General features: G+C 30.2%; 1 protein-coding gene and 2 long non-coding RNA genes across 3 annotated transcripts in view; all 3 read left to right on the top strand.

Annotated features, from left to right (window-relative positions):
* The first annotated feature begins 665 nt into the window (after positions 1–665).
* Positions 666–1,072, top strand: LOC143204203 (uncharacterized). Its single transcript, XR_013007542.1, has 2 exons — positions 666–798; positions 897–1,072. It is a non-coding gene; the product is annotated as an uncharacterized LOC143204203 (long non-coding RNA).
* A 2,198-nt stretch (positions 1,073–3,270) lies between these two features.
* LOC143203846 (uncharacterized) lies at positions 3,271–3,567 on the top strand. The gene is made up of 2 exons (XR_013007450.1): positions 3,271–3,394; positions 3,490–3,567. It is a non-coding gene; the product is annotated as an uncharacterized LOC143203846 (long non-coding RNA).
* A 2,183-nt stretch (positions 3,568–5,750) lies between these two features.
* LOC143203844 (uncharacterized) overlaps positions 5,751–11,096 on the top strand; it is a 37,185-nt gene continuing 31,839 nt past the window's right edge. Inside the window, exons 1-3 of the mRNA XM_076416154.1 lie at positions 5,751–6,182; positions 10,688–10,806; positions 10,865–10,974. Coding sequence (XP_076272269.1) covers positions 6,145–6,182; positions 10,688–10,806; positions 10,865–10,974 — 267 coding nt within the window. The 5' untranslated portion in view covers positions 5,751–6,144. The remainder of the gene's footprint in view (positions 6,183–10,687; positions 10,807–10,864; positions 10,975–11,096) is intronic.

Genomic DNA, 11,096 nt, shown 5'->3' with positions numbered 1-11,096 from the left:
ATTATATATTAGATCGATTAATAACTATTAAAATTACTGAAATAATGTAGTAATATTTTCTTTAATTATATTTTAAATAAATATTAATAATTACTCTCAATTAACCATATAACTTTTAAAACTATTATATTTTTGTTTAAAGTTTGGATTAAATTTCAATGAATATTTGGATCAATTATCTCATGTTTATAAATATCGTAGATGCCTATTTGAAAGTAATCTATATTGACAATTTTAATTAATATTAAAAAGAATATCCATTATGTAATTGTTTTCGGAAGATATGATTCAAATAAAGACAACTGTATCATTCAAGTCTCAATTATCATTATTACAGAAAGTTATTTTGGGTTGCAGCCTTTGGTGATTCCCCTTCTAACCTAAAAGCAAATGTCAAAAATCAGTAAATTTAATAAATCCACATATGAAATTCGCAAAGTTTAAGTTAACAAGAATCACTGATGCTTGTTCTATTCATTTATTTAACTCAATATGAAACTGTACACTATCCAGTTAATTCAATATATATTTAATACTTTTGTTAATTCTAACTTATGGTAAACAATATTTTAGAAAAATGAATATACATATAAAGTATAAATATTTATGTATGTATCATTTTTCACCTATTTAAACAACTTGGCAAAAGTGGAGCATGAATCAACAGGATATATTTCAGAAGCCATTTGTATATAATTAAAAATATTTCAGAGAAGTACAAATCTGTTGAAGACAGTTCAAAAGGTGCAGTAACTGACAACATAACGATAAACTAATGAGCCCATCAGAGAGAAACAGGTAACTAGTTTTAAATATTTTAAGGATTTATTGTTATTACAATAACTATTATATATTTACAAAAGCAAGGTGACTGTTAAACACAATTTTGATTTTAGCCTTATATATCTCAAATATATATCACCGGCAATAACTCAATTCAATATGTAAGATGATTATTATTCTAGAAGATGTATAGGCATTATGGATGATTTAGTAACTGAAATTATTGAAAACATGTCTTGGTACAATTGATGTTATGAAACTAATTTAAAATATACTAATAATAATGAAACAGATACAGTTTGTATTAATATCCTTTAGAGGAACTTAGAGACAAATTTGATATATTGTAGCATAAAAGTTTGAATTCATTTTTACTTTATCTTTATATTTATTTATATATTTACATATATAAATTTATTTTTAATATATAATATTATGTATCTCTATATAGTTATTCTTCGATGTAATAGTAACTGAATATATCAAACTATTGTGTTACTATGATTGAAACTATTTATAATATTGGGTATCTTTTTATTAAATTACTATTATTATTCTCAGGTTGTACAAATAAATAGTTATAAGAATTTTATATTGTTTAAAAAACATATGGATGGTCTAAAAAACTAATACCATCAATTTTGCTAAAGCAAAGTTAAGTAGAAACACATTTTTAGCTAAACGTGCAGGTTTTGTTACCTAATAATATATATACCTCAAACATTGTGTATTTCTAGTTTGATATCTTTGAAATTGCAGTAATAAACACTCGTTTAAATATTTTTGAAAAAAGCATAGTATAAAGTTTAGTTGAATTAAAAATAATCAATCAATAATAAACATTTATTATTTAGAACTTAAATTTTATATTTATTCAAAACCCTATAGTTAAAAAAGTTTTTACACCATTACAAAAAATACATGTTTATCATTTGTCCAAGTTATAAAAAATAAATGTTTATTACTTGTGTGAGAAACAAGTGTGCTGTGATTGTTCCTACCCTATGATATGAGCGGCATGTTGCCGTTATGCATTTTATTTTGATTATTATAGATAATTAATTGGTTTTAAACAAACTAAATATAAATTATTATTGAACATAATGTTTAAAAACGTTACCGTCAGTTATTAATCTTATGTTAAGAAAAATGAGATATCTCAAAAACACATACAAAATTGTATTTGGTATAGTAGCTTTAAAAATTGTCATCTTTCTTATTGACAACGGTGCATTCGGATCTACAAATTCAGATCATACTTCATTTCTGTTTCTAATAATTAGATGAGTGCGGTGTTTTGATATTTTTTGATGTATGTGTTTTTTTATCGAACAGTGTTTTACTGAACTCTACTTCCAGTGGTTTTATGTAATTAATTACTTTAATTTGGACCTATATCGAAACTTTTTAACCGAAACCAGATGAGTTTTCTCTTATATTTATTTTTTCTTCCACCATATTTTGCGTACACAGCGTGAGTGTTTATTTTAGTGTATATTGTATCAAGCAACCGATGTTCAATTGTTGCTTTGATATACTGGGGTAGAACTGAAGCATATAATTACCAGACTAGGTAAATTTAATCTTATATTGCACATATTGCATCCAATTGTGATATTTTTTTTATTTGTTGTAGGTTTGTCAGTTGCATCCAAATCTTAACTATATTATTGCTGACATTTTTGAATGCTTTCTATGGGGCATTTGTCTCTTAGATTGGTGTCTCAAGCTATCAGCAATTGATGCTGGTTTGGAATGAACTTGTTGGGAATTCAGCGGTATTACAGTCAACTTCAAGATGCGTTCAGGTATTTTTATATTTTTGCATAAGTAAAATAATATCTAAATGATTCAATGTGATCTACGTAAGTTAGAAATGCCAATTTAATGAGCATTTGAAGTCCCTTGTATGAAAGTCATGTTAAATAGTCTTAATTTCATATCATAGTAATTTCAAATACTTAAATAATTCTTTAATATGTTCTCTATTGTTGCAGGTAAGTGCGCGTATATATTGTGTAGATTTTGAACGCGATTTCTGCGATTAATTTAGTGATGTTCAAAGTGTGTGACTAAAGATGAATAAAATTACAGGTAAATACATTTATTTTTATGTTTTGTTTTAATCATATATGCAAGATATTGAGACTTTTTAGGGACAGGAAAAATCAATATAAAGATAAATGATAGCATCAATATTTATGAACCAGTATAATTCTTGTTCAGGCTCTTTTTATGTATTACTACTGGGCAAGATATTTCTTATTGATTTATAAGTAATGAATGTTAGTTTAGAGGTTGTTCATTCAGTACAAAGTTCCAGTGATGCTACCTCATAGACATTCCAATTTTTCCACTCCAAAGCTTTTAAAATTTGGCAAATACTTTATACATTTTAATAATAATTTTTAGTTTCAAAGTTTTCAAACAGAAATATAGTAATGACCAAATGATTAACTAACACAGCAGGAAAAACCTTGGAATCAGCTTCTTCTAACTTCAGTGGAGATCTGGCCAAAATGTCTGTACATTATTTGTACCTACCTCGATTTTTTACGATAGAAGAACTATAGACACTAGCGAATTCTTCTAAATCTTTGTTTGTTCACAGGTAGATGTGACTATTTATTACTCTCAATTTATTCTTATATTACTGTAAGGTATTCAATTCTGTTGCAATGTGAATCTTTTATTTTTATCTACTAGGATGGAAGGTATCTTCAGAGTAGTCTTCTAGTCGTTTGCTTCAAGAGTTTTTCCAAGATACATGTTGGAGTTGCGAAAGTAAGTTGTGCTAATTTGTTTGAACTAACATTGAAATTTTAAAATATTTAACACAATTTACAATTTTTTAAAAAATTAAAACTATTGATAGTGCTGTGAATAAACTTTAATTAACATGAAATATATCACTACAAGTGTTATTTCTATTTTAATTGCTATTTTCACTTGATGCATAATAGTTTTTAGTTGAATTTATTTTGTTTATTTAAATACATACTTTATTTTGTTCAACTTTGTGTGATTTTGAATTTATAGCTCTCTATTTTGGGAATAATTATGAACGTGTTTTAATATTAGAATATAGCATTTAGTTATTACATAAAATAGCTAAATTATTTGCTAATAAATTGACAAATGTCTTGGCGAATGCGCCAGGCACTAAGTGTTCTTAATTCTATTGATTTTTAATAATTAAAAAAATTATTGATAGATAATTTAAATATACTTTGATGACTAGAGCTACGTAATTCGCCAATCTATCATTCTATAAAAAATGTCTATATCCTACTAAATTACTGTCAAAACATTATTATTGCTTTAGATTTAGATTCATTTTTAAGACAAATGTTGGTCAGATCAATGACCTAATGGTTTACCTATTATTATATCTAGACGATAAAGAATATGAATATGTTATAATGAATATCAAACTATAATAATGTAAGTCATCAAAATCATCTTCTGTCATTCTTTTAAATTATATCAATTACTTAAAATTTATATTGACAGTTATAAAAGGAGCTCTAATGTGTTATTTTATCAAAAAAAAGTGTATATTTTGGTAAAGGTTGAGGCAATATAAGCAATGTAATAAGCAACAGGGCAGAAAAGGCGTTATGGAATTGAAAATTATATTTTGATAATAAATAAACAGTTCTCAGTTTTAATAGTCTATTGGATAATAATCAAACTTAAAGACGAAGAATCAAGAAATTGGCGAAAGTGCAACATGTTAACATTTCTGGCGAATGCGTGGAAATAGTAAATTTTTACACTTTTAAAAATTAAGTTACTTTGTCTTAATGACATTTAATTAAGATTAAGTTTGGTTTATTATAGATGTGTAAAGGCAATTAAATCAATTTAATTATTATGATTAAACTAAATATGTTGAGTATTATTTGGATTTTCATTCGCCTTGAGCTCTCAGTGCTTATAATCATTGCTCTCAATAATATCTTAATAAAGCAAGAATTTACCACTTACAGGTCTTGTTTGTGTTTCTTTCGTTAGTAATGAATTGTGTTCACTCCTTGGCGCTCCTTGATCTTGCTTTATGGAGTTGTAATTCTTGTGCTAGATTATTATTATCTATCGAATAATCTATTACACTAATTTTCTTGTGTGTTGATTATTCCAACTTTATGTTTTCAGAGGATTGATTCCGCCGATCTTGTCTGGGGCGTCTTTTATCTCGGCCTTTAATTTTTATTCTGAAATAATGTTTTTTTCTAAATAACCTTTTTAATCAAGTAATTAGAATGTTAGTTGAGATGGTTAATGGTAAGATTTTGAGAGTCTGTTTTAGTTTTCGAGTTACATAGCTAATTTATCTTCATTTATTTTTTATTTGTATATTCGTGGAATTATTAATAAACGAACACAACTATCTTTTTTTATTGGCACAAAAGCATCGTCTAAGTATCTGAGCTATAAAAGTGGTTAGTATTAGGATGTGTTAATTGGTTCTCAACTATAGGATGTCCGCGAATCGATTTGACATGTAGAAGTGTACTTTGAGAGTAAACTAGGCTTTTTAAGACAGGATTCTTCAGTCAGTATGTTGTTGAAGAGCGATGAAGCGTATATAAAATCGAGTAAAATTATCATTAGAATTAATTCTTTTTTAATTGTTGTAGTAAAAAAATAGATTGTCATTAATATATTATTATTTGTTATAAATGGCGAATGTGCCGGGCGTAGAACCGATACGGTAATTTTTAACTTGAATTGTGAGCACTGCTTTTTAAATGAAATTCAATTACAGTGTTTTTATTATTATTTTATTTTAAAAACAGATTGTTATTAATATATAAATGCCCAATAGTTGAAATAAAGCAAATTAAGGTAAACTGATTTTTAAAATATTTTAAATTTATTATGATATGATGCAGTTATAAGTCTCCTAAATTGGTTCTAAAAATAGAAGTTGCTCTAGTCAATTAAAAAGTTAAAACAAACATATTGTCGTAATTCTTTTGTAAAAGTGGACGTGTTCGAGATATTTAAATTAGTTGGCTTTGATTCATGGTGGTTGGTTCAAACAGCAGCGTCGTCGTGGGGTTCGAATAATTTATCCGTAAATTAACGAACGCAATTAAGAATGTAGACTATGTTTTTTGTTGTTGGGGCGCGGATCGCGCGCAGTCCGAAAAGAAACGCGAAGTTTTCGGGGGGCCGGTCCGGACAACCCCGACGGTGGTGTCGTGCCCGGTGGCGGCGGAGGCACGCGATTAGTTTCCGCGGTCGGGGGACAATGTGAAGTCGTCACCGAGTACGACGATCCGTTTTCTTTCGTTCGCTGTCGTGGTGGATTTATCGGCTACGCGACCCAGTCCGGGACCTTAGCCGCTGTTTATGGAAGTCGACGGATATAAAAAACACGCCTCGGTTAGGTCAGTAGGATTTTCCGTGAAACAAACGACGATAGACGTAGGATAATGTTTCGGGTATTTGACGGTAATGGAAAGGATAACGTCGTCAGATCAACGGTTTTATTATTTAGGTTAAAGGTTCAACGTTTCGATTACGTTTTTCATTATTTTTGTAGAGTGGACCATCTTTTGCCATCTGTTGCTATATAAATGAGGTGTTATATATGCATTATAGTATTCATGTTTTGTTCGACTGTTTCTCCCACCTGTTTAAGAAAAACAACTTTCCTATAAATCTTCTATTTTTCACCTTTTTTGTAGATGAATTTGTTTTTTTTTGTCGATCTGGACGCTTTTCATTGACTGCGACAGTGTATTTTTCACAACTATTGCAGCATTGTCAAGCGAGCGGATATATCCGCAGTATTAGTTTCATTCGGTTTTAGAATTTATTTTTCTTTTATTGATGGTAAGGAATTTTGTGCACTCCTTGGAACTCCAACGAGATTTTCGTTTTTGGTGTTTGCAGGTGTGAGGTGAAAATAAATATGAGATGCCATATAGGCATTATACTATTTATTTCCTTTTCTACCCATTAGGGAAAGGGAAAATATACAAAACCCACCTTTCTTTTCGATTTTTCTTAGTTCCTTTCGTGTAGACACATTTAGATCTTTAGATCTTTCACTGGCTGCGGTCTACTCAGCTTGATATTAACTGCTTGAATGTATGATTTTTCCCTTTAAAAAGGTATTTATTGAGAAAGTTTATTATTTTCCATCATTTTGTACAACTTCTTGCCATCTTTCTGCCAAATCATTGATTATTTATGTAGTTTTTGTAATTTTGCATCCGTTATTAGACGAATTAAGCTAGTTGTCAGGTTCAATAAGTTTTAAAGAAAACACCATATAGAAATGCTCTTCTATTTTTAATCTTTTTTGTAAATTGTTTTGTTTTTTCTTGTTGCCATTTGGACGCCTTTCACTGACTGCGTTTTCTTGAGTTAATAATATTAGATGCTTGCGTTTATTACGATAATTTTTTCATTTTAAAAATTAATAAATTAGGAAAAAGCTGTTATTTAGAATGAAATTAGAATATGTATTAATCAAAATAATTTATATCATTCTTGATTGTCTTTCTAGCGATGATAATGATATAACGATGTTGGTTTAGCAGATATACAATAATTTTCGCAATTCCGAAGTTTTTCTAAAGCTTGTGCCAGCCAAGCCATGTTGCATCGAGATGAACAAGTCGTAATCAAAAGGTGTTAGGTCTGGTGAGTATACTGAATGGGTCAGAATTTCTCATTCTTCTTTCTGCAGTTTGTCTTTTACAACTATTTCAACGTATAGCTGTGCATTGTCAACCCAGACGACGACTTTGCATTTGTTGATCTTTTTTACAAGATTATATTTTGTTTTGAGAGTTCATTGTGTTCAATGGGCGTCGGTAGACATCCGTAATAATAGTTTAAAACAGTTTTAGCACTTATTTGTCTTTCTTTTTTCTTGGTAGATAATTTTATACACTCCTTGGCCCACCAAAAACTTTCAATAATGTTTGCAGTAATTAACGGTAATGGAGAAGATACCGTCAAATAAACGAGTTCAATGGATTAACGTATTACAGGTTCAATGTTTCGGTCACGTTTTTAATTATATTATAGGATGGGCGATTTTTTGCCCTGTGTTGCTATGTAAACGATGTACCATGTAGGTATTATGCTATTCAATTGAATTTTTATCCCTTAATGTAAGAATTAGACAACAATCAAGTTACGCTTAAACAGGATGAGAAATTTAACACATAATTCAATAAATCTCCGGTCTGTGTAAGAGGAACAACACTCTTTTTCGATTTTTTACCCTTTTTATAACATATATGTTATATAAGCTTGTTGTTTATTGATTAGGATCCCTTTCACTGGCTGCTGTCTACGCAGTTGTTAATATTGATACTGATCTTGTCTGTGACGCCTCTTAACCTAACTTGTAGTAACTGTTCTAAAGTAAAGTCGAAAAAACGACAATCGGCCTAGGATAATGTTTTTAGCAATTGACTGTAATGGAGAGGATGCCTTTGCCAAAGCAACGGGTTGATTATTTAGGTTAACGGTTCAACGTTTAGGTTACGATTTTCATTATTCTTGTAGGGTGGGTCATCCTTTGCCATCTGTTGCTATGTTAGTGAGGTGCTATATAGCCATTATAATACTCACGTTTTGTTTCCATTATTGGCAAGGAATGGGATTCTGCAAGTTTTCAAGTTCGATAAGTCTCCGGTGTGTTCAAGGAAAATAACATTTCTATAGTTCTTCTATTTTTAACTTTTCAAGACAATCATCGTGTGGAAAGAACGATGTTAGTTTAAAATTAATAATAATAATTTTTAACGTTTTAAACGATATGTCATATATGCTAGTCATTTACATTTGTATCCATTAATGGAGAAATTAGACAAAAATTACCTTAGGTTATAACGAGATAACTTAATCATCTAATAAGTCTTTGGTTTGGTTTGGTTTGGTCATTTATTGAGAGAAATTGGTACAATATGTGTTTGCCAAAATATTTTCCATCATTTTCTACAATTTTTCCCACCTTCCTGATAGTAAGGTAACACTGTCGAAAGAATGATTTTAATTATGCAAGTGACAGTCAAAAGGCGCTATGTCTGGATAGTATACTGGGTGGAGCTGGACTTTCCATTCTACTAGCGGAGTGTATATTTCACAACTATTGCAACAGGCCGGGCCTTGTCATTCAAAAGATGATTTTGCGTGATTTTTATTCCTAAATTGTAATTATTTATAAATATTTCTTTTCGTGTTTCTACTTTAGTGGTTTTAGTTACAATCCCTATCCAATTAATTCATATATCGTATCGCATATTTTGTTATTGTTGATATCTCCTCAAGCAATACACTGTAGTATTCATTTAATATCCAGAGCCCATCAGGAGTTGTATGTACGACAGATCGGAGGCTTAATCAGTTTTTCCTTGATGGGTATTTTGATAAAAAGAGATACTACGTCAGAACCAATAAAATGTTTCCTGTATTGGGGATATATTAGTCTTGCTTATAAAGTTGCTTTGTTAAATAAAATAGAATTTAGTTTATTATGGATCAGTACCTGCTAGTTGTTGGAGTTGTTTAATTAGGTATCTAGCAAGGAAGATTGTAGGATTTTCGATGTTGAATTGGGCGAGAAGGGATGACAGATTTACAATTAAATACTTTCTTCAAGATGACACTTGGTTTAGAAACTCGAATTGAAGAAACTCCTATTTTTTTTCTTAATGTTGTTGAAACTATGCCTATGGGTATCTTAAAACGTCATTTTAAGTTATTATATACCTAATTTTTGCAACATATGATCGTTTGTTTTATAGCTCTATCTGGATGAAACTTTGTTATAAATATATGGCATTTTATACTACCCTTAGTTGGTCTAACTTAATTGGAAAATGGTAGGGACTAATAATGTTATTATCCAAAACCCACACCTAACAGTAATTCTTTCAGGAATGTGGGAATATATATTATTGCTAGCAGATTATCTATCCATATTTTGTTTTATTTAAACTGTCTTATTTATTTGTAATATAATCTGTATATACTTATAAAACATGTGGGGCAAAAGTCTCGCTACCATTTTGATTGCACGCCATCTTGGTTATGTGACGTTTAGCTCCCTTTCGCTTTAACCATTCTATTATGTAGACGTCCAAACTTTATTATGCATAAATATACGCCATAGGAACGAGCAGAAATAGTGACAATATTTATTGAAAATAATCGTTCCATTATTGTCACTCAGCGTCAAAAATATCCTAATCGTCCAGTGTCTCACAAAACCACAACTTATCATTTACGTGCGAATTTCCGACAGTACAATACGACAGCAGACAGGCCTCGTTCTGGAAGACAACGGACGTCTCGTAACGCTGAAAATATTGCTCTGGTGCGCGATTGTGTTGCCGGTCTCCAGAAACATCAATTCGGAGACGTGGATCCCAGTTACACATTTCTGCACGCAGTTTAAGGCGAATGAAACTGATTTGAAAATGTTCCCGTATAAAATTCAATTATTCATTCATTATTGCTGAACGGTACCAAGACATGATTCGAAATTTTCCTGTGCCTGAAATGGAAAAGCAAGGACTAGAGGACATGTGGTTAAAATCAAAAGTTTATGTGCATAAGCCCTAACGATTCAACATCCTTAAGGACAATATTCATCACGAAATTGATGAAATTCAGCCGCATATGTTACAGGATGTCATGAAAAATGTTTTAAAAAGAACCAAAAGTTCCATAGCGAATCGCGAATCGAAAACTTACTTATCTTCTCTTTGAGCAAAGTCATAGGCAATTAAAATGGTAGCTGTATACATAACACAATAATTTTGGATTGGGTAGTATGATAAATAATACCTAAAATGGTAGTTAATAAGTAATATATTTAATCATTAAAGTGACAATAAATAATACATAAATAAAATTAATACAATAGAAAAAGATCTGCGGAGGAACACATTCAAGAATTTGATGAACAACATCACCAAGAACATGTAGTGTCTCTACCTCCGCTTACCGTCGACCAATTAGCTGCGTTCAGGAAAAAACGAGGAGGTACGATGGTGTTGGTGTAATATAACTTACCGTATCAATATTTAAATAATGCTTTCAGGTTTATTGGTACCGCCAGACAATCTTTGCCTGCCTCAGGGTTCCTTCGGCCACCTCAAAACTGAATACACCAGACGCTTTAAATGCTACGATAAATACCTACCAGATATAGTAAGTGATATGAGGGTCAAGTTACATTTATTGAGTAGAAATATCGATACAAGCTCTTGGATTAGAAGAAATGTGTTTAAAATAATAATGTCCAATAATTAAAATGTTTCCTAAAAATATTC

The sequence above is a fragment of the Rhynchophorus ferrugineus genome, unplaced genomic scaffold (assembly GCF_030347505.1).
Source record: "Rhynchophorus ferrugineus isolate W39M unplaced genomic scaffold, kcgeb_rfMv2 rfM10, whole genome shotgun sequence".
NCBI lineage: Eukaryota > Metazoa > Arthropoda > Insecta > Coleoptera > Curculionidae > Rhynchophorus > Rhynchophorus ferrugineus.
The sequence above is the reverse complement of the archived record's forward strand: the minus strand, read 5'-3'. Positions and strand labels throughout refer to the sequence as shown.